The sequence below is a fragment of the Macrobrachium rosenbergii genome, chromosome 8 (genome assembly GCF_040412425.1).
Source record: "Macrobrachium rosenbergii isolate ZJJX-2024 chromosome 8, ASM4041242v1, whole genome shotgun sequence".
NCBI classification, from domain to species: domain Eukaryota; kingdom Metazoa; phylum Arthropoda; class Malacostraca; order Decapoda; family Palaemonidae; genus Macrobrachium; species Macrobrachium rosenbergii.
The window spans coordinates 39806098-39831097 of NC_089748.1; the positions used below are offsets into that span (position 1 = coordinate 39806098).

At 35.7% G+C, this 25000-nt stretch overlaps 1 protein-coding gene across 3 annotated transcripts in view; it reads left to right on the plus strand.

Moving 5' to 3' along the window:
• LOC136840734 (F-box/LRR-repeat protein 7-like) overlaps nt 1-25000 on the plus strand; it is a 398409-nt gene that overhangs the window by 94184 nt on the left and 279225 nt on the right. Inside the window, exon 1 of one of the 3 annotated variants that reach the window (XM_067107550.1) lies at nt 20323-20783. The exons of the other annotated variants lie outside the window; for them this stretch is intronic. Coding sequence (XP_066963651.1) covers nt 20444-20783 — 340 coding nt within the window. The 5' untranslated portion in view covers nt 20323-20443. Of the gene's footprint in view, nt 1-20322; nt 20784-25000 lie in introns of those variants that run through there. 3 annotated transcript variants of the gene reach the window in all.

Consider the following 25000-nt stretch of genomic DNA (forward strand, 5'->3'; position numbering starts at 1 on the left):
TAATATTAATTGCAATCGCTAAAAGCAGTCATTTGCCGTTGGTTTTAGCTTTCTGTAAAAGAAAACTATTGTGCCGGTTTTGTCTGTCCGTCCGCACTTTTTCTGTCCGCCCTCAGATCTTAAAAACTACCGAGGCTAGAGGGCTGCAAATTAGTATGTTGATCATCCACCCTCCAGTCATCAAACACACCAAATTACAGCCGTCTAGCCTCAGTAGTTTTTGTTTTATTAAAGGTTAAAGTTAGCCATAATCGTGCGTCTGGCAACGATATAGGACAGGCCACCACAGGGGCGTGGTTAAAGTCTCACGGGCCGCTGCTCATACAGCATTATACCGAAACCACCGAAAGATAGATCTATTTTCGGTGGCCTTGATTATGCGCTGTAGAGGCTGTACAGAAAACTTAATTTCTGTGTTGCTTGTTGATTTTTGTGCTTCACATTGTTACCGGGGGCGAGTCTGATAACATAAATACGTGGCGGTATATATAGACTACTGGCAATTCTCCAAAACCAGAATTAGCTGGTTACTGGAAAAAGGTCTAGAGAGAGAGAGAGAGAAAGAAGAGAAGAAGAATGAAGAGAGAGATTGTATAAATAGCATTACTGAACGTTGTGAATGATATTGTTTTTGGACTTATGGAGACAAATGTAATATATATATATATATATATATATATATATATATATATATATATATATATATATATATATATATATATATATAATATTAATTCAGTGCCCCGTAGGGGGAGTCGCGCCGTCAGTGCACCTCATGCAGTGCTCTGTAGGCATCACTTAAGGTTCCTTGTAGCCACCCTTCGGACCATAGCTGCATCCCCTTTCGTTCCTTTTACTGTACCTCCGTTCATATGCTCTTTCTTCCATCTTCCTTTCCACCCTCTCCTAACAATTGATTCTCAGTGCAACTGCGAGGTTTTCCTCCTGTTACACCTTTCAAACCTTTTTACTGTCAATTTCTGTTTCAGCGCTCAATGACCTGATAGGTCCCAGGGATTGGTCTTTGGCCTAAATCTTGTATTCTATTTTTGTCTATTAATTCCAGTGGTAATATTTGTCAAATTAAAAAAAATATATGAGAGTCTCTTGCTTTTTCTGTTGTGACCGTGGAAGGTTTTTTTTTTTTAAACTAAAGTTCATTTTAATTAAGGAGACGAGAGAAGAAGAGAGAAGAAGAAGAACGGGTCAGACCAACCAGGGACCTTCCTGTGATTTTTGTGGCCGCTTCAGCGTCCGTGTTTTGCAGAGCCGAAACGCCTCGTCTTGTAAGCTCCTTGTGGGAGTTCTCCCTCTCATCGTCTTGTAAGTTTGTTACGAGGAGCTCCTCCTGTGAGCACCCCAGTGCGAACTCTTCCTTGGCATAGAGAGAGAGAGAGAGAGAGAGAGAGAGAGAGAGAGAGAGAGAGAGAGAGAGACAGTCGCGTGGCCCTAGTTCAACTTGTTGACTTCTCTCTCTCTCCAGTGTGATTCAGTGGCCACTTGGAGGCGGGCAGGGTCAGTACGCACCGCGCTGCTCCTGCTTCTACTCTGATCTTGTTTTGTTTTGATTAGGCCGGGTCCCCCCACTCGTCAGACCCCCACCGCCGCCTCCTTTTGACGTCATTTGTTTGTTTATCGTTCTCTGTACCCCGAGTTTTTAGAGACCAGACTCCCCTCCATCTGAAACTGATATACATTGTTTGATGTAGAATCGTAGTGTCGTTCAATGCGAAAGATGTTTTCACGTTTGTTTGTGTTGACGAGTGCGTGGAGGAAGAATTTCAGAACGCCAAAATCCTTTCGGCTGGTTGGGAGAAGTGAGCTGATAATAATGGTGGGTTTGGACGCCCGATCGATGATTTTTGTGAATGGATAACGAGGGTCCGAAGTAAATTTGGGACCCTGATTTGGACACTTTAAAAATGGATAATGGCTCGGGTAAACGTTTGGTAGACAAAAAAACCCCCAGATGAGAAAATTCTGATTTTTTAATAAGTAAACATTCATTTATGCACATCCACTAATTTATATATGCAAATGACTTTAGATATGGTTTACGAAATCTAATAAAGATGGCCGAGTCAATTTTTTTTTTCGTATATGCAATTCATATTGTATGTTGATCATTCTGTTATCAGTGATGTATTGTGTTATGGTTTTCTTTGGTTGACTTCTTGGTATATTCTTTACTCAAAAGTCAGTGTCATGATGAACACGATCAGCTGAAAATTAAGAATTATTACTGTTACTGTAATTATTATTATTATTATTATTATTATTATTATTATTATTATTATTAATGCTGTTCTTTTTGTTGTAGTTTATTGTCGATTCCCTCAAGTGGATTATTATCATTATTATTATTATTATTATTATTATTATTATTGCTGTTTTTTTGTTGCTGTAGTTTATTGTCGATTCCCTAAAATGGATTATTATTATTATTTTTACTATTATTATTATTATTATTATTATTATTATTATTATTGTTATTATTAATATTATTATTATTATTATTATTATTATTATTATTATTATTATTATTATTCTTGTTGTTGTAGTTTATTGTCGATTCCCTCAAATGTGGATTATTATTATTATTAGAATTATTATTATTATCATTATTATTATTATTATTATTATTATTATTATTATTATTATTATTATTATTATTATAGTAAAAACACTTAATATCTTATATTTCCTAAGCTTACCTATATATGTATGCTATTCCTTTTTATCTTAAATATATGTCACTATTTCTTAAAAATAATAACAATTCTTTTCCATTTAGTTTCGTCATGTGTCCTTAATATTCATTTGCGTATGCGAACGTTGTCTTGGCGTTACAGAGTGGGAGGTCAGTGAATCCCCTTGGTTGGCTGACGTCACCTTATTTGTCGCACGTTGTTGAATCGAGTCCCGACGGTGATTTAAATATTTGCGTATTCATTTGGTTGTTTGTTTTTAATTTTTAATATGTTCTTTTGCACCCCCCCCTTTTTTTTAGTTCATTTTTCTCTCCATCTATCTATCTTTATCCAGTTATATATGTGTATGTATGTATGTATCTATATATATATATGTATATATATATATATATATTTAAATATAGGCTATATATATATATTTAAATATAGAGCTATATATATATATATACATATATATATATACATATACATATATATATATATATATATATATATATATATATATATATATATATATATATATATATAATATATATATATGCATCTGTGTATATTTTTGAGTCATCTATTTAGCTTGAAAGAAGAATTAAAGAGACAATTCATGCCTGACTTTGTTTTGATTCTGTGTATGCAAAAGTACGTCAGAAATATTTTGAGTTTTTTATATCTATTTTTTTACCATGAACATAATATTTGTTCTGCTTTCGTTGTTGTAACAGTAATGATATTCAATTTTAACGACATAATTGCGGACAGAGATGAGAATAGGTAGAACAGCAGCAGTAAAAATAGAACAAGTAATAATAATAATAATAATATATAAGAGCAATAATAAATGACCTCCGACCTCTGTTCAGAATCTGTTTAATCTTCTTATGTAGAATGATAATTTTTTATGCTTAACTATGTCTCGTATTTGCTTTTCTTTAATTTATATCTTTTGAGCACTTAAGTAAAAGGCAAACATTTGATTATTAAGTAAAAATCTTAGATTTACTGTAACATTCTTATAATTTCTTTGCGTGAAGGAATTTAAACTGTGAATTATGAATGCTTATTGAAAGTAAACACGTCTGGTAATTATGATTTTTCAATTATTATGATATTCTTATGTTAAAGTAAACTATGAATTATGCATGCTTGTTGACAAGTCTTAATATGGAGAGAAGCCTAATGATTATTATGATTTTATTAATATAAAAAAATACGCATTCCATTGTGCGTACAATTTCCCTCTGATTATTCCCACGGCTATAATAATAATAATAATAATAATAATAATAATAATAATAATAATAATAATAATAATAATAATAATAATAATAATAATAATAATAACGTGTGTAATAGAAATCCACAATTATATAGTAAAAATATATTAATATGTAAAATAAACAAAATGTCTTTGTTTATTTTACTTAGTAATATATTTACTATATAATTGTGGATTTTTATTACACAGATTGTTTTTTCACGACATTGTGAATTTCTTAGCAATAATAATAATAATAATAATAATAATAATAATAATAATAATAATAATAATAATAATAATAGCAGAGAGAAAATGGACCCAGCTATGAGTTATGCTCGCGTCCTAATTATTATTTTGATTTTATTGATATAAAAAAATAGTAATTTCATTATGTATGCAATTTCTTCTGATTATTCCCACGGCTATGATATAATAATAATAATAATAATAATAATAATAATAATAATAATAATAATAATAATAATAATAATAATAACAACAACAACAAAAAGGGCCTAGCTACAAGATTTGTGCGCGGGTCCTTCTGATTATTTTGATTTTATTAATAGGAAAAAAATAGTCATTCCATTATGTTTACAGTTTCTTCTGATTATTCCCGTGGCTATATAATAATAATAATAATAATAATAATAATAATAATAATAATAACAGAGAAAAAAAGACCCAGCCACAAGAATCGTAATTATTATTACGATTTTATTAATATGAAAAAAATAATTCCATTGTGTGCACAGTTTCTTCTGATTTTTCCCACGGCAATAATAATAATAATAATAATAATAATAATAATAATAATAATAATAATAATAATAATAATAATAACAGAGAAAAAAGGACCCAGCTACAATAGTTCTAATTATTATTATGAATTTATTAATGTGAAAAAATAGTCATTCCGTCATGGGTACAGTCTCTTCTGATTATTCCCATGGCTATAATATATAATAATATTAATAAGAGAGAACAAATGACCGAGCTACAAGATTTGTGTGCGCGTCGATATTTTACTCTAATATGCACAGATGGGTGTTCGAACGAGAGCACTGGCATATTTACTGTCTATTGCTTTCGGAGTTACACGTGTCCCAGATAGGAGTGCTTGCGGCGCTCAGACACGGTGCTTGTCTGACACGCGTTGTGTCGAATCATGTGCTTGGAAGCAGGTATGAAAAATTGAGTCTAATTGTATTCTGGGTATGAAAAATGAATTTATGTTTTTCTTTTTAACTAAGGTACTTTTGTCATTCTTTGATTTATAATTAGTTCGTACTGCACAGTAAAATTACACAATTTTCGCTTTGTTTCTATACACACACACACACACACACACACACATATATATATATATATATATATATATATATATATATATATATATATATATATATATATATATATATATATATATGCATGTATATATACAACAATTTTTAAATCACTGATGCTTGACAAGGTTAAAATATTTTGAGATGTCCCCGCTTGCATTGTGCGACCCCAGAGTACTGACGCAGCCAAGCGTATATTCACCATGTTATTGTTTTGTCATATTTTATTTTCTATCTACTGTATTGCGTATAAGCGTCAAGGCCCGGAGATAAGAGACCTTAGGATGGTAGGATATTATTGCCCAACGTACTGCTTGACCTGATAGTTGTGATATAGTTCCTCGTGCGGTACGCCCCTTCGCCGTTCGATTTTATCAGATATTTTCTTGTATTTTCGTCCTCTTACCCCCGACTGGGTAAATAAAGGCTTTACTTTGGATCTCCGTGTCTGTTCACGCATTATAAACATGCATCCTAAGGTGTCACAGAGTTCGAGAAGTGTACCAAAGGTCCTTTTTAGTTTTCTGTAAAACAGAACTATTGTGCCGGCTTTGTCTGTCCGTCTGCACTTTTTTCTGTCCGCCCTCAGATCTTAAAAACTACTGAGGCTAGAGGGCTTCAAATTGTTATGTTGATCATCCACCCTCCAGTCATCAAACATACCAAATTGCAGCCTTCTAGCCTCAGTAATTTTTACTTTACTTAAGGTTAAAGTTAGCCATAATCTTGCTTCTGGCAACGATATAGGATCGGCCACCACCGGGCCGTGGTTAAAGTTTCATGGACCGCGGTTCATACGGCATTATACCGAGACCACCGAAAGATAGATCTATTTTCGGTTGCCTTGATTATACGTTGTAGCGGGTGTACAGAAAATTCGATTGCGCCGAAGAAACTTAGGCGCATTTTTTACTTATAATTCTTTCCCTGCTAAGAACTTTTCAGTACCAAAATGGCCTCTGTCCTCGATGTTGCCCATATTTCTGGATGTAAGTCAAGGAAATTTACACTTGTGTGTGCCTTCAAGTAAATTTGCATCTTTGTATCTCGAACTAGCGTCGCCACTTCTTTTGAAATATAGGTCTTTTATTGTGCATTGCAAGCATACGGAATGAAATCTGGTAATAAGGTGATATTACCTTGAAAAATTCCTTGAAAATATAGTTGCACGCATACGGAATGAAACCTGGTAATAAGTTGATATTGTCTTGAAAAATTCTTTGAAAAATATAGATGCACGCTTACGGAATGAAACCTGGTAATAAGTTGATATTGCCTTGAAAAATTCTTTGAAAATATAGTTGCGTGCGTACGGAACGAAACTTCTTCTCCTCCGCTGAATTTTCTGAATCCATAGACCTGAGTTAAAGTGTTTCCATGCAGGAAAGTGAAACACGGAGTTCGAGATATTTCGGTTTTATTCAGATGCTTTTCCAAGGAAATATTTTCTGGAGAATGTCTTAGAGTAGAGGTCCAAGATCTACCATTCCGTTGTTTGTTTCTTCTTGTCCAAATACTCTGTTTACATTTTATATCACGTGTTAATTCCGGCGATAGAAGGTATGCATATATGTATAACTGTGTAAAATCATATTTTTTTTTAGTATTTATATGCACGTATATATGTTTACACCTTTTTCGTTGAATCATAACGAGAGAGAGAGAGAGAGAGAGAGAGAGAGAGAGAGAGAGAGAGAGAGAGAGAGAGAGAGAAGGGGTTCTTATGAAGATTTTCGCAATCCGCATAAGATCGTTATCTATAGGCATCGAAATCACTGCGCAAAAACTAATTCCGTATCGCATTTAATTATACGTTTTATTAAAGTATATGTATTTGTTATTCAGGTTATATATATATATATATATATATATATATATATATATATATATATACATATATATATATATTTGTGTATTACTTTTTTATTTTTCTGGGCTTTATTTATGCAATGAAGACGACTTCTTAATGAGAATTTTAGGAAGCCATTTATTTCAGTATAAAAGCATTGTTCTTGATGGTTACCGGTACATCTTTATACAGTGGTTTCGATTATCATTATGACAATAAAAATGCGTTCAAGGCAGAAAATTATGCTTTGATTATGTCCCAGGTAGTTCTGATAAAAATTATCACATTGAGCTCCGCAAATCAATATTGTAAGAAAGATATGAATATACTGCCTTTATAGGCCAGCAGAGAGGTAATGACGACAAGGACAATAACACCCAAAATAAGACGAGATTACAACAAAACAAAAAAGACCTATTACCTTGAAGATGCCTTAGAAAAATGACTTCTGTAAGGGGCGGGTTAGCGCCGTCAGTTCACCCCACGTGGTACACCGTAGCCATTACTGAAGGTTCCTTGCCGCGTTCCTTCGGCCCCTAGTTGCAACCTCTTTCATTCCTTTTCTGTACCTACGTTCATATTCTCTCTTTCACTTAACTTTCCACTCTTTCAAACAATTGTATCGTAGTGCAACTGAGAGGTTTTCCTCCTATTACACCTTTCAGGCCTTCTTACTATCAATTTCCTTTTCAGCGCTGAATGACTTCAAAGGTCCCAGCGCTTGGACGTTGGCCGAAATTCTATACTCCAGTCCAGTCCATAGAAACAGGACGTCTCACTGACGTTACAGGACAGGAGAGTAGTTGCTTCTGAAAACAAGGTTCATTCCCGAACCCTAATTGGAGGTGTCTCACCCTCATCACCAGCGTTTTTATAGTAGCAGCGTCGAGTTGCAACCCGAATTTCGGGAAAATCTTGCCCTCCGGTGCATGACACATGCGTTCTCTCTCTCTCTGCCCGCCCCCCCCCCCACCCCGATTCTGATTGTTTGACAAGTTCTTGGGAAGTTCTTGAGGCCCAGGGGGTGAAAGGAGGCGACTTTTCAGTCACTGTGTTTCTGTAATGCCATTAGGAATATATATATATATATATATATATATATATATATATATATATATATGTATATATATATATATATATATATATATATATAAATATATATGTGTGTGTGTGTGTGTGCGTGTGTATCTATATGTGTATATGTGAGGGAAGAGCCCCATAGATTAGTTTAATGTTGGTTGAGTTTTTGGAGGGTGGCTTTCGGACGAAAAAAAAAAAAAACATTCGAAAAGTCAACGAAAATATTAAAAAAAGTGATTCTGCAGTAAAAAAAAAATTTCTACCACCCGCATTTTAGTTTCTGTAAAAGAAAACTATTGTGCCGGCTTTGTCTGTCCGTTTCCACTTCATTCTGCCCAAACTTTTTTCTGTCCGTCCTCAGATCTTAAAAACTACTGAGGCTAGAGGGCTGCAAATTGGTATGTTGATCATCCACCCTCCAGTCATCAAACATACGAAATTGCAACCCTCTAGCATCTGTAGTTTTTATCTTATTTAAGGTTACAGGTAGCCATAACCACGCATCTGGCAACGATATAGGATAGGCCACCACCGGGCCATGTTTAAAGTTTCATACAACCCTATACCGAGACCGCCGAAAACTAGATCTATTTTCAGTGGCCTTCATTATACACTGTAGCGGCTGTACAGAAAACTCGATTGCGCCGAAGAAACTTAGGCGCATTTTTTACTTGTTATATATTTCATTCCGCGATCATCTAGTCAGACACATCACTCGCTTTATTACTTTATTTGTTACTTTATAAACGAACGCTCGAGGGCGAATGACCTCTCGTATGAAAAGGCGACGAAGTGTAAAAAAATAAAAAGGAAGAAGAAGAAGAAGAAGAAGAAGAAGAGGGCGCGAGAGCTCTTACGGACACTGTCAGTGACGTATTTACTTTGAAGAAGGGTTGTATAATCGGGTTCCATTCCGGGCAGAGTTCATTTATTTCCTTTTAATTCCATAATAGGGCCACTCCATAGCCCTTAGGAGCGGACGAAGGCATTTATCCGCGGCCATTGAAGAGAGCACAGTGCCTCCGGAGGGGGTGATGTGTGCCCCTCGAGAAGTTGCTCTGTGGGCGGATTGACGGGCGCGCTAATCCTGTTTACAGCGGGCGGTCGCCTTTTTGGCGGGTAAAACTTCTTCTTCCCGGCCCCGCTTTTGCCGCAGTCTTTTCAACGGGTCTTTGATTTTGCCTTTTCTTTTCTCTTTTTTTTTTTTTAATATGAGGGGGGAGTCTTTTGTATGAGTTTCAGCCTTTTTCTTTTATTCGTTTTATTCTTATATTTCTCTTCTCTCTCTCTCTCTCTCTCTCAGCTGAGTTGGATTTGTTTTGATTTCTCCCGTGATCCGATTTGCTACGGATTTTGTGTCCACGAGAAGCTCTCATTATTTATTTCCTCCCCCCTGCAAGAGTTCGGCTTGCTGTGGCGGTGTTTATATAGCTCTTGCCTTTGCGCTGTTCGTCTTTTTCTCTTTTTTTTTTGTTTTGTTTTCAGTAGTGACAATTTCTTAGTTTTGTCGAGATTTCCTTGTTCACTTTGAAACTCGCATATTTCCGATTTCTTGCGGAGAGTTCGGTTTGCTGTGGCGGTGTTTTTTAGCTCTTGACTTTGCGCTGTTCGCCTATTGTTTTCCTTTTTTTTTTTTTTTTGGTTTTGCTTAAAACAGTGACAGTCTTAATTCATTTCGAAACTCGCGTATTTCCGAGTTTTTATGGAATTATTATAAATAATAATTCCACGCGAAGAATCAGTTCCTGGTCGGAATTAGGCTATTGAAAAGTATGACATAATATACACCCACTGTTATTTTAGCGGGGTTAATATGCTTTGGCAGCTTTTGCATTAATTCTTGTATATACCGTGAAGTATTTAACTCAATATATTGTTACCTGTCAACATACAAACAAACGCGGTCATAATTGCAGTTGGAACTTTAGAAGTTCAAGCGAAGATGCAATGCATTACTGCCCTAATACTATTCTCCTAGCATTTAAATGCATTTTTATCTATTTATTGATTTATTAATATATTTCCCTTTTTTAATAAGTTAGTATATTCTTGCTTGATTTGGGTTATCATTATTATTAATATTCAGGAGATGAACCCCTGTTCGTATAGAACAAACCCGCAGGTGCCATTGACTTGAAATTCAAGCTTCCAAAGAACATGGTGCTCATTAGGAAGAAGTTACAGAAGGTAATATATTGGAAACACAAAAGAGAATAATATAAGAGTCGCTTTCTCCGTCGCCGGTCCTTATTCATGTGGTGCACTGTAAGCATTACTTAAGGTTCTTGTAGCTTCCCTTCGGCCCCTAGCTGCAACCTCTTTCATTCCTTTCACGGTACCTCCGTTCATATTCTCCTTCATCCATCTGACTTCCCACTTTCTCAAGCAATTAATTCATAGTGCAGCTGCGAGGTTCTCCTCCCGTTATTTCTTTCAAACCATCTTGCTGTCAGTTACCCCTTCAGCGTTGAATGACCTCATATGTCCCAGCGCTTGGCCTTTGGCCTAAATTCTATATTCTTTCCTATTCTTATCCAAAAGGAAACGACGTGGACCAGACGAAAAAGGTGCCGAAAGTCGGGGAAGCGAACGGTAAAGGGTGTAACATCCGCAGATGATCAGTTGTGACGGCAAGTAGGTGTTGAGGAGATCAGCGAATGCCTTAAATAAGTCACCGGGAGCCTAATGGGAAAATACACACGAGGGAATGAATAATTGATGAAAGTGTCGGGAGTGAAATTATGCTTCTTCCATTTTTAGTTTTTCTGTAAAAGACAACTATTGTGCCGGCTTTGTCAGTCCCGCAATTTTTCCTGTCCGCATTTTTTCCTGTCCGCCCTCAGATCAAAACTAAAACACTGAGAGTAGAGGGCTGAAAATCGGTATGTTGATCATCCACCCTCCAATCATCAAACATACCAAATTGCAGCCCTCTAGCCTCAGTAGTTTTTATTTTATTTAAGGTTAGGATTAGCCATAATCGTGCTTCTGGCAACGACACAGGAAAGGCCGAGACCACCGAAAGATAGATTTATTTTCGGTGGCCTTGATTATACGCTGTACAGAAATCTCGATTGCGCCGAGGAAACTTTGGTGCATTTTTTACTTTCTTTTTAAGAAATTAAACGGTTTATGATTAAATTGGTATTGAGGTTTCTTTGGAAGTATAGGTTTTGAAAATGAGCAAAGTTTTACGCAAAGGGTTCGTCCTCAGTTTGATTTATGAAGGGAGTGAGTTGATTAGCGACATATTAGGTGTTTTTATTTCTTTGTTCATAATTTCTTCGAGGTTGCAACAGTTCTGCGTGGGAATACGTTCACGCACGCAACCTTATCAGTTTTTGTTTTTTACCAAATGTCAATTTTTACCATGGTTTTAAAATCATTCTTTTATTTTATTTATTAAATTTCTAAACTCATTGCCATAACTATTCATCTCAAACCGAATTCATCATGGCGCTGAACAATCCCTCGGATTCCAGTGCTTGGCTTCAAGCCTAAATTTCTTATTACATTCCATTCCATTCCATCCCCATTCCTCACGCATGCGCGCACAACTCTATCAGCTGGTATACAATCCAGTCGATGACCACAATAGTTCACCATAGCAAGTCCCTCGCGTCCATTCCGCTGGCCTGCTCATTCTGCACAGAATCGGATTACCACATTTATGGGGCTCATTTTCTTCTTTTTATGTAGCTGGTGTTTCCAGATGGGGAATGTTGAGAAGAAGGGGTGTGTGCAGGAGGAAGGGGGAGGGGGAGGAGATACCCCTGGGAGTTGTGGGGGCCGGGAGGGGAGTGTGGCCAGCGTTGACTAATCCGAGAATATTAAGACGAACACCTTGTTAGAGTGGATTTCGCAGATAACTCTTTATTACTAGGGCGACTTCGGTCCCGGTATTACTCGATATTACCCATTATATTATCCTGCCCCCCTGTAAAGCCGTTTTTACGAGAGAGAGAGAGAGAGAGAGAGAGAGAGAGAGAGAGAGAGAGGCAGGAGGATGAGGAGGAGGAGGGGGAGAGGAGATTGCTCCTTGCGATGTTTAACCAGATAGATTGGTTTTAATGCCCCTGAGATAATCAGGGGGCACCGGGCATTAAAGATGGCATTCCTCGGGTTTCCGAAATCTCGGGGTGGCGTCGCGCGGGTTTGCTCCCAGGACGACTCGTGTTGTCACATCTATTTGCGGAGGGAGTGTTGTATGTGGAGAGAATGTGAGAAATTTAGCTGAGGTGACGTGAATAAATGGATGGATGCTGATGAAGAGACGTGGCACGAGAATCGTTGTGACCAGTAAAGGGAATTATTCATCTTTATTGGTATCTGTAATTTTGTAATTTGCATTTAATACCTGGAATATATAGGGTGGATTTATGTATGCCTATATTTATGTTATATTTAAATCCAAAGCATCACTCCGTTGTTTCACTTTCCTTCATTAGTATTGCCTTTATGTATGTATATGTATATATATATATATATATATATATATATATATTATATATACATATGTATATATATATGTATATATATATGTATATATATATATATATATATGTATATACATACATATGTAATATACATACATAATAATATATATATATATAATATATATATGTATATATATAATATATATATACATATATATATATATATATATATATATATATATATATATATATATATAGAGAGAGAGATAGATAGAGAGAGAGAGAGAGAGAGAGAGATAGAGAGAGGCTGTGTTTGTATATTTGTCTGATTGCCCGTGGTAATATTTGGTGAAATACCTACATGATATTCGCTTGCATAGGGATATTGTTTAATAGTAACGATAATAACAATGGCAAAGAAGTAAACTAATCGGAATAGAGACAATAATGTGATAATATTACGATTTACTCTTCAAAACCATAATATTTTCATGCATTTGCATTGCATGTACATAATGCTACGACCATTTTATGTATGTAATTGCTCTATTTAAAAATGTATGTATTCAGAGGCTTAATTTAAATTTGACAGTACACCAAACCTAAACGCCACTGTCACTGCACCTCACGTGGTGCACTGTAGGCATTACTTAAGGTTCTGTGCAACGTCCCTCCGGCCCCTAGATGCAACCTCTTTCATTCATTTAACTGTACCTCCGTTCATATTCTCGTTCCTCCTTCTAACTTTCCACCCTCTCTAACAATTTTTCCATGGTGCAACTGCGAGGTTTTCCTCCTGTTACACCTTTCAAATCATCTTACTGTCACTTTCCCCTTCCAGCGCTGAATGACCTCATAGGTCCCAGCGCTTTGGCCTTTGGCCTAAATTCTATATATCCCTTCCTTCCTAAACGCCACTGATTATTTTGAAGGCTCGCGTCAGCTCTCTCTCTCTCTCTCTCTCTCTCTCTCTCTCTCTCTCTCTCTCTCTCTCTCTGACAACATATCCACCACCGCCATAAATAAGAAAAGCGACGATACCTATCGTTTACCGTAAATGTTGAGGATGTGTTGATGTGTTGATGTCTCGGGTGCGCGTTGATGTTCTCTCCCTTACATTGGGATCGATTCCGGGTGACTCCTGCGACGGGGCCTCTGCGGCAAGTCTTAATTGATGATGCTTGTAACGTCAGGAGCGCTCAGATCAACTTAGGCTTCGGTGCTATTGTTTCATCAGCTTTGCTCTTTTGTTCATCTGATAACCAAAGCCTCACTCCTCCTCCTCCTCCCCCTCCTCCTCCTCCTCCTCCTCGTCGTCGTCCTCCTCTGTTCTCTCTTCTTCATCTTCCTCCTCCATTCTCTCCTTCTCCTCCTCCTCCTCCTCCTCCTCCTCCTCCTCCTCCTCCCCTCCTCCCTGTATTTCTCCTCCTCTCCCCTCTTCCTCTGTTCTCTTCCTCTCTCCTCCTCCTCCTCCATTCTCTCTTCCTCATCTTCTTCCTCCTTCTCCATTTTCTTTTCCTCCTCCTCCATTTTCTTCACATCTTCCTCCTCTTCTTCCGCCTCTTCTCCATCCTCCTCCTCCTCCTCCTCCTCCTCCTCCTCCTCCTTTTCTTCTTCCATTCCCTCCCTCCTTATCTTCCTCCTCCTCCTCCTTCTCCTAATCCTTCTCCTCCTTCTCCTTCTGTCTCCAGTCCAAGTTTCGGTCCATCGGTTTTTCTTGACATATTTTTAGCGTGACGGAGGTCTGCCTTCAATAAGCTTGGCTTTTATTTGTTATTTATTTGTTATTTATTTATTTTTAATAATAATAAAGACTTATGACTGGTTGTATGTGTCGAGATTTTCTCATCTATTTTTGTATGTCTGTACACGTGTCTCCCATGAGTGCCTGTTCGTTTTACTTTTGAAATCTACAGAGGTTTTACACTGAACTTTTTTTATACAACTTCAAAGATTGTTTTAGTTTTCTGTAAAAAAATTAACAAAAGTACAAATGCGAGGCAGGAATTGAGCAGGCCCCAGAAATGAGATGAAAAAGTTGTATGAACCTTTGGCAGGTAAACATTGGGACATTTATACAGTATAGGTTACTCAGACATAGACATTTTTGCAGATATACTTTTTATTAGGTAGCAGTTTGCCATGGACACTATAGAGTATGTGTGGTTGTATATGCTATATAAATTATTATATATATATATGTATGTATATATATATATATATATATATATATATATATATATATATATATATATATATATATATATATATATATATATACATATATATATACATATATAATATTTCTTTGTATGAAATTTTCCTGTTTTAGGTTCCTATTCAATTTTTTTCCGCGTTGATAACCTAGATCTTGCGACGCCGGTTTTAGTGACCATAAATCAGTCACTCAATGTCTGTGAGGCCAGCGATAGATGACCAGCTTTATAATGGGGCTTTTGACATTAATATTTAGTTGGCAAAGTTTATTAATTTATTTTTTCTTTTTAACATGTGAGATCTCTTCTTTCTGTATTTCCCTTTACCTCCTCTTCTTCTTCCTAATGAACACCTTCTTTGGGCTTGAATTTCAAGTCAGTGCCCCTGTGGTGGGCTTGTTCCTTATGAATAGGATTCATCTTAATAATAATAATAATAATAATAATAATAATAATAATAATAATAATGATAATATCGAAGCTTGAATTTCAAGGCAGCTGGCTGTGGTTGGCTGTTCCATATGAATAGGGTTCATCTTCTGAATAATAATAATAATAATAATAATAATAATATTAATAATAATAATAATAATAATAGTAATAATAATAATAATAATAATAATAATAATAATAATAATAATATTCTTTGGAAGCTTGAATTTCAAGGCAGTGGCCCTGTGGTGGGCTTGTCCCATATGAATAGGGTTCATCTTCTGAATAATAATAATAATAATAATAATATCTTTGAAGCTTGAATTTCAAGGCAGTGGCCCTGTGGTGGGCTTGTTCCATATGAATACGATTCATCTGCTAAATAATAATAATAATAATAATAATAATAATAATAATAATAATAATAATAATAATAATAATAAAAAAAGAACAATGTAAGAGGCAATGGAATCATTTTTGTCCTGAATATTTTGGTAACTTAAAATCAAGATTTATTTGCAAAACAAAATCTGTATCTTAATGATAAGAAAAAATTGCCTTTGACCCTTCCTGTCGTTTTAGTGTCTCGTCATAACCCTGGTCCTTTCGTGAATATTAGGTTGCAAACCTGTTTTTACCAAATTTCATACCAGTGGCTTGTTTACTTGTTCTTTTTAGTTTTCTGTTGAAGAAAACTATTGTGCCGGCTTTGTCTGTCCGTCTGCACTTTTTGTGTCCGCGCTCAGATCTTAAAAACTACTAAGGCTAGAGCGCTGCAAAAGGTATGTTGATCATCCACCCTCCAATCATCAAACATACCAAATTGCAGCCCTCTAGCCTCAGTAGTTTTTATTTTATTTAAGGTTGAAGTTAGCCATAATCGTGCTTCTGGCAACGATATAGGGAAGGCCACCACAGAGCCGTGGTTAAAGTTTCATGGGTCGCGGCTCATACAGCATTATACCGAGACCACCGAAAGATAGATCTGTTTTCGGCGGCCTTCATTATACGCTGTAGCGGCTGCACAGAAAACCCGACTGCGCCGAAGAAACTTTGGCACATTTTTTACTTGTTTTTTAAAGACTTTGCTGTATTAGTGCCAAGTTCCGTTTTGTTTTTCGGGCATATTTTTGCTATTTGAAGTCTGTTGAACAGGTAAATGAATTACTTTTTCTCAGAATTCTTAAATGAAATTTTATGAATAGGCATTAATACGTGCGCAGCTGGGATAGGGGGAGGCGGTTGCTTGGTTTCCGTAATACAAGGCGTTTTGAAACTAGTTAATTCTTGGGCAGCTGAGATAGTAAGAGGTCATATGTGTATATACATTTGGTATTTATATTTAATATTAGTTTTGTTACGGAACGAATGGGGGTAAATTTCAAGTCCTATGTATGTTTCCCTCTTCCCCCCTTTGCAATAATTCTGAATTATGCAGTTTTCACTCGTCACCATTCCCCATTCTCTCCACCATTCCACTTTGCTAAGCTCTATACAACTGCGCACAGTATATAAATTTTCCAATATCAGTTTTTCTTACGCCACAATATACTTTGTACAACAGTTCACCTGTACTAAATGTGTGTGAGGGTGTGTATTTTAATATTCAAAATAACCTTTTAACTTTAGGGTACCATTAATATTGCAAGAATTGAATCTGGGTGGCCGAGAGATAAACCCTTCCTCTCTCAGTGTGGACCAGACGCGTGCGCAGTAGTAAGAATGGGGATGCCATAAGCCACTATGAAACGAAAAATGGGATAGAGAATGTTTCAGTTCATGTGTACTTTAAGGCTTTGTTGTAAATATGAGCTGGAAAATATTTTAATTATATATATATATATATATATATATATATATATATAAATATATATTCTGTATATATGTATATATATATATATATATATATATATATATATAATATATATATCTAACAATACTTAATACTTTCAGGTGTAGACTAAATTATCAGAGATAAACGATAGGTAATATCATCCTTCGATGCGCCTTCATATTTATAATTCGTCATAAATGCTTAATTAGATTCAGGCATTCCTTTTAAAAGTGATTATGAAATCTCTCTCCTCTCTCTCTCTCTCTCTCTCTCTCTCTCTCTCTCTCTCTCTCTCTCTCTCTCTCTCTCTCTCAAAAAAGAAAAAGAAGTAAACTTTGACTGGCGGTGCAGGGGCAGACCTTGGATAATGGTAGGGAGTTTCTGGTTAAAATCTCGTGTTACTGGAAGCCTCTTCGGCTGCAGGAGGTGAGGACGTGGATGAGAAGGCCAAATCTCTCTACCCAGCAGCATCCCGATGTTGCTCTCTGCTTCTGTGTTTGTTTGTGTGGCGTGAAATTTTCACTGCTGGATTTTTAGTTTTCTGAAAAAAACTATTGTGCCGGCTTTGTCTGTCCGTCCGCACTTTTTTCTGGCCGCCCGCAGATCTTAAAAACTGCTGAGGCTAGAGGGCTGCAAATTGGTATGACGATCATCCATCCTCCAGTCATCAAACACACCAAAGTGCAGCCCTCTAGCCTCAGTAGTTTTCATTTTATTTAAGGGTTAAAGTTAGCCATAATCTTGCTTCTGGCAACGATATAAGGTAGACCACCACCGGGCTGTGGTTAAAGTTTCATGGGCGGCGGCTCATACAGCTTTATACCGAAACAGCCGAAAGATGTACAAAAAACTCGATTGCGCGGAGGAAACTTCGGCGCATTTTTTGCTTGTTACCTTTATATTCAAACATATATAACAATAAGATAGTATTGCCCATTATTTTTGCAGTACTTGTTGTATGTAGTATCTTTAGTGTCCTTGTTACTTTTGCTTGAGTAAGCGCTTTAATTTTTATTCATTACCTTTATATATATATATATATATATATATATATATATATATATATATATATATATATATATATATATATATATATATATATATATATATATATATATATATATATATATATATATACCTATGTATGGGAGTTGTTAGCATTCACTGACTAAAATAATAAGTCTATGCTTTTATTGCCTGTTAAACTTACGTCCGGATTCCAAACCTTTCCTTCCTCCAAAGGGTAGGAAGTTGATGAGGTGCAAGTTCTTCTGCTGTAAATAGCAATGAATTTACAGCACTAATCTCACGTATTAGTTTATTTTTTTATATATCATAAAGCTGTGACCTTGAATAACTTGCATATATGCAATTCGTGCTGTGTTGGAAGCTGTAAATCTTTTCATACGTGGTATGTTGATATTGTGTTCGTTATTATATTGTTGTTTTTCATGTTATTGTTTCTGTTGGTATTGTGATTGTAAGGTAGATTTTAACTACCAACACCTCTCATACCTGGAACTTTGCAAAGGGGGAATCTAGTTATTACTTTTCATTCTAAGTTTCGTCTCTAAAGATGAGACAGGGAAGGATGTATTAAACAATAAGAGTATGTTAAAACGCTGGCACTATGTTATCTGATAATTGAGCTGATAATTCCTCCAAGATTGTACGATTATCATAAGTTAAATCTGATTAAATGTTATATACATAGCTCTCCTCAATGTTAAATCTATTTTAAGGGGCGAGAGGAGGCCGCATGAGGAGTGGCTACCGATTTCATGTACGAATTAAAATTTTTATTCGGTGTTCACGTGACGTCTTTCGTCTCAGACTGAGGAAAGTCGATTTTTGAAAATTTGTAATTAGAAGTGAATTGGCGTGGATAATCGGCCTGCATACTTAAACTTGTATTAGCGTGGATAATCTGAATACATGCTTGTAAGTGAATTAGCCTGGATAATCTGAGTACATACTTGTAAGTGAATTAGCCTGGATAATCTGCGTACATACTTAAACTTGAATTAGCCTGGATAATCTGAATATACACTTAAAAGTGAATTAGCGTGGATAACCGGGCCGCATACTTAAACGTGGATAATCTGAATACATACTTACAAGTGAATTAGCCTGGATAATCTGTCTGCATTCTTATACGTGATTTAGCGTGGATAATCTGAATACACGCTTACAAGTGAATTGGCCTGGATAATCCGTTTACTTATCTATATGTGAATTAGCCTGGATAATCTGTTTACGTACTTATAAGTGAATTAGCGTGGATAATCATTCTACCTACTATATGTGAATTAGCCTCGTTTATCTGCCTACATAATCTAGATATTTAGTCTTGTAACCCTGGATAATCACCGGAAATAAACATGGAAAATTTACTTGAATGAATCGATAAAAAAATTTACCTCAAATTAACCTGTGTAATCCATCCCTAGCAATTTGGGCAATTCGTCGGAATGGGCGTGGATAATTTAGTGGAATGAGCTTTAATAGGCTCCAACGAACTAGCATAATTTATTCAGATAATTCCCGATAACCCGACTGGAATGGATGTGGATAATGTCTCCGTGTGAAACTGGATAATGTAATACGTTGTACAGGACGAGTTACTTGTGGTACCCTGGAAAATGGACTTGAAAAAAATACAGATAATTCACTCTTGGAAACTGATCTTGTTTACACTTAGATAATTCAGTCTGATGAGCTTAACTCATTTATTTAAATAATTGTGAATAGTTGCCTCGATTGAGAGTGGATTATTTACTTGAAATAACCAGGAAAATGGACTTGAAAAAAATACAGATAATTCACTCTTGGAAAATGAGCTTGAAACTTAGATAATTCATTCTGATGAACTTAGCTAATTTATTTGAATAATTCTGAATAATTGCCTCGATTGAGAGTGGATTATTGACTTGTGCTAACCTGGAAAATGGACTTTAAAAATACAGATAATTCACTCTCGGAAAATGAACTTGATGACACTTAGATAAATAAATGATGGACGTTTCTAATTTATTTGAATAATTATGAATAATTGCCTTAATTGAGAGTGGATTATTGACTTGTGCTAACCTGGAAAATGAACTTGAAAAAAATGCAGATAATGCACTCTTGGAAAATGAAATTGAAGAAAATTAGATAAATAACTGTGATGGACTTAGCTGATTTATTTGGATAATTCTGAATAATTGCCACGATTGAATATGGATTATTGACTTCAGTGACCAAATTATTCACGCGAACGCCCTCGGAACAACTCGCCTCGAATGAGCTTGGACTGGCGTGCTGGTGGAGGAGAAGAGATCTCCCGTCTTCATCAACAACATCCCCACCAATATCACCACCGCCATCGTCGCTGCTGCTGTTTCCTCCGCCCTTCGAAAGACCACCAGGAGAGCCAAGGGCACCAGCAGAAGCAGCCTCTTCCTCAAACCCCTTCAGGGCCTTCGTCAGTATTCTCCTCCGTATCGACGGCTATCTGGTGCTGGCAGAGTCGCTGTATCATGTATTGCTACCAGCCCCTCTTCAGGAGGCGCCGAGTCAAGAAACGCCAGCCCCACCCGCACCAGACATGCTGCGCCCCTCACCACACCTGCAGGATACAAGGTAGGATCCCCTCCTCCTCCCAGGGCGTAGGGCCAAAGTGTTGTTAGGTTCTATTTTTTTTCAGTGAGTTTTTTGTGATGTTTCTCTTCATTTCTCTGGTTTTAACTAATCTTTATATTTTTAAATTAATTTTTGGTTTTTCAACGTTCATTAATTTTTTTGTTAACAAAACTCTCTCTCTCTCTCTCTCTCTCTCTCTCTCTCTCTCTCTCTCTCTCTCTCTCTCTCTCTCTCTCTCTCTCTCTCTAGGAATACTGTTTAATTTAGTATATAGAAAACTCAAGATAATTTCTTAACCTTGGAAATGAGAATGGTAGTATCGTTAGATTTTTCAAAAATACAAAAAAAAAAAAATGAAAATTTCAATCAAGATATCTTTCGTTTATTGAATTTATCTGTCATCATTGACATCAGAAGTCGGTGATATGGTAAAGTATTCTTCAATAGAATGGGCGAGTAAACAAAGGTTAAATTCATGATGGCGTCTTAGGTAATTGAAATAAAATCTACGGTAGACATATGTCGAATTTCACTGCGTTATGTGGACGGTATCCTGAATAATTACGTCAATTTTTGTTTTGTTTTTGTTTTAGTATATGAGGAAGCCAATATGACAGTAGCGTACAGTACGTTATTGCAGGAACTTTATATCTCTTACCAGCAGATGATCGCTATCGCTCGCATTTGCTAGTTCCCATATCCGTACCATACCCATACCCAGGGGGGAAGGGGAAGGGGAGGAAGGGGGAGGGGGCACACACGCATACACACACACACACACAACACACAGAACACACACAGCCAAGGAAATTACTATAATTGATACCTGGTTGGAAAAAAAAAAAAACCTGACCCTAACCTTGAAGAAAGCGCGAGCCTCACTTTTTGAAAAGAAAATTAACAAGACGTGAAAAAACATATTTATAAAACCTGAAATACATCGTAAAATGGGAGTAAATTCCTAACTTAACGATAAAGGGAAAACAGCAGTCGCCATACCGAGTACGCGAGGTTAAGTAAACTCACCAAAATAGTATTTTGAAGTGGTGGCCTCGCGACTACGAACTGTCTCCGAAGTAGTGTATTATGAGAGAGCAAAACCGCTTTGCTGCGTTGAGAAAGAGGCTCGGAAGAAGAAGAGGAGGTGAAGAGAGAGCGTAACTTATTGAAATAATTCCTTTTGATTCGTTGCTGTCAAAAATTAAGACAAGCAAGTAAAAAAAGTTTTCTGTACAGCGTAGAATGCTGTATGAAACTCCCAGCCACTGCCCGTGAAACTCTCAGCCGCGGCCCATGAAAATTTCGGTTGTGGCCTGTGTTGTTGGCACCTATAGCGGTGCCAGACGCACGATCATGGCTAACTTTAACCTTAAATATAAAATAAAAACTACTGAGGCTAGATGCCTGCAATTTGGTATGTTTGAGGATTGGAGGGTGGATGACCAGCATACCAAATTTGCAGCCCTCTAGCCTCAGTAGTTCTAAGATCTGAGGGAGGACAGAAAAAGTGCCGACAGACAAATAGCCATCTCAATAGCTCTCTTTTACTGAAAAATAAAACTAATGAAGCTTTCACATCGAATGGAAAGTGGATGTAATTGAGAAACAAACTTGGTACTTTGAATTGCGTGATACATCCAAGATTAAATTGACGGAAACGTGGACATTCATGATGTTAATTAAAAAAAAAATGAGATTAGATAAGAGAGTAAGTAGAGTCAAATTAGCAATTATCTTGTTGGCTTCAAATTTTATAATTAACCATCCCCATTCAGGATGAAGAGTTAGTAGATAAAGGCTCTTCGTAGCCAGAATCGAATCCGCATTTATGTATGCATGTATGTATGTATGTAATCCGCATGTATGTATGTATGCACATATGTATGTAATTGTAATAACCACTATGCCCACTTAACTTCTCTAATTCATCACACTTTTTGGATACGCTTGTCATTACAAACCCTTAGATCCAACTGCAAGAATATGAAGTATTTCTGATGCCCGTAGCAGGATTCGAAGCTGCATTTATGTATGTATGTATGTATGTATGTATGTATGTATATATTTATGTGCACTGACAGATCTTCGGCTAGTAAGACGAGAAGAGCACGAGTGAGGGGGGTGGGAGGTGGGGGGGAGTGAAAGGTGAGGTGCCCACTTCATTCTCCTTGATTGGGTATGTCCCAGGTAGCAAATATTACAGCTGCCTCGTCGATTGTTCCTCGAGTACCTGACGCACAAACCGGATTAAATTTTTTTTTTATTTTAAATGGTCAAGATTAGATTATTTTTGTTTGTTTTATACCTTGGGTTTTGATTAGTTTTTTATGTTTTTTTTTTTATTTCTTTACAACTCTTCCTTTTGTGTGTCAATCATCTCATTTTGTTTTATGTTATTCATCTTTTTCAATTTTACTTGTCTTCATCTGTTCCGTAGAGAGTTTTGCGTTTTTTTTTCGTTCATGTTCGTTATCTGATTTTTAATCAGATGTCTATATAAGTTCTTATGTAGTTATTTTGTCATTTTCAGTATTTGTAGTTACTTTGTCATTTTCAGTATTTGTAGTTATTTGTCCATTTCAGTATTTGTAGTTATTTTGTCCATAGCAGTATTTGTAGTTATTTTGTAATTTTCAGTATTTGTAGTCATTTTGTCATATTCAGTATTTGTAGTTATTTTGTCATTTTTCATTATATATAGTTATTTTGTTTATTTCGGTATTTTTAGTCATTTTGTCATTTTCAATATTTGTAGTTATTTTTCATTTTCAGTATCTGTAGTTATTTTGTCCATTTCAGTATTTGTAGTTATTTTGTCATTGTTAGTATTTGTAGTTATTTTGTCCATAGCAGTATTTGTATGCCCATTTGTATCGCGTTCATGTAGAATGGTCTTGCATGCAAAATGTTCGAGTATATCACGAATATTTGATATACCCTCATACGTATGCACGCATATATTAAAGCTATGCCTGAGTGATTTTACTGTACATAAAATAAAGACTTTATATTACAACAGAGCCTAAAGCGGACAGTATTTGAATTCAATTATATCTAAAGATTAAACTAACCCGTTAGATGTTGACAGGAAAGTTTGACTGTATACGCTAACAGAAAGCGCAGTATATGAAATTGCAGATAATCACTAATTATCCCTGTCATTTAGAAGCACATACAAACATAGTAAGTGTTCTTGATCTTTAATTTCATATGGGCATCCTGTATGTGTGTCATTGAGAAGCAGAGCTTGGCAACATGCTCTGCCATTGACGCGTTGTAATTCCCTATTATGTCACAGTAGAGAACAAGGGGCTTCTGTGTTATAAAACCACAAAAACTTATATACTATACCCAACTTTATTTCTGTTCTTACACTTCCTTACTTCATTTTCAGTATTTTTCATCCATCCAGTCTCATGTACAGCTAAAATCTTATCTCAGAGGGCTGTCAGATTTTCGTTGGTTTCAGAAATTCAAGCGAAGATGCAATGCATTACTACCCTAATACAATTCAATTTGTATTTTAATATTTTATAACATTTTTATTTATTAATGTGTTAATTTATCTGTTTTTCTAATAACTGATCTCCTCTTTCTATATTTCCCATTACCTTCTGTTCCTTATTTCGAATGAACACCATAGTATTCTTTGGAAGCTTGAATTTCAAGTCAGTGGCTCCTGTGGGCTTGTATCAAGTTAAATGCTATTTTTTAATTTATTAAGTTTAATGCTATCTTCTAATGTTATGAAGTTAAAGGCTATTTTCTAATTTATCAAGTTGAAAGCTGTTTTCTAATTTATCAAGTTGAAGGCTGTTTTCTAAGTTAGCAAGTTAAATGCTATTACCTAATTTATTATGTTAAAAGCTATTTTGTAATTTATCAAGTTAAATGCTACTCCCAAATTTATGACGTTAAATGCTTTCTTCTAATTTATCAAGTTAAATTATATTTTGTAATTTATCAAGTTAAGTGCTATTTCTGATTTATCAGGTTAAATGCTATTTTCTAATTTATCAAGTTAAATGCTGTTTTCTAATCTATCAAGTTGAATGCTACTTCCAGATTTATGAAGTTAAATGCTATCTTCTAATTTATGAAGTTAAATGCTAGCTTCTAATTTATGAAGTTAAAGGATTTTATAATTTCTGAAGTTAAAAGCTATTTCCTAATTTATCAATAAAGATTTCGCCTATACTTCAAAATGTTTATATTAC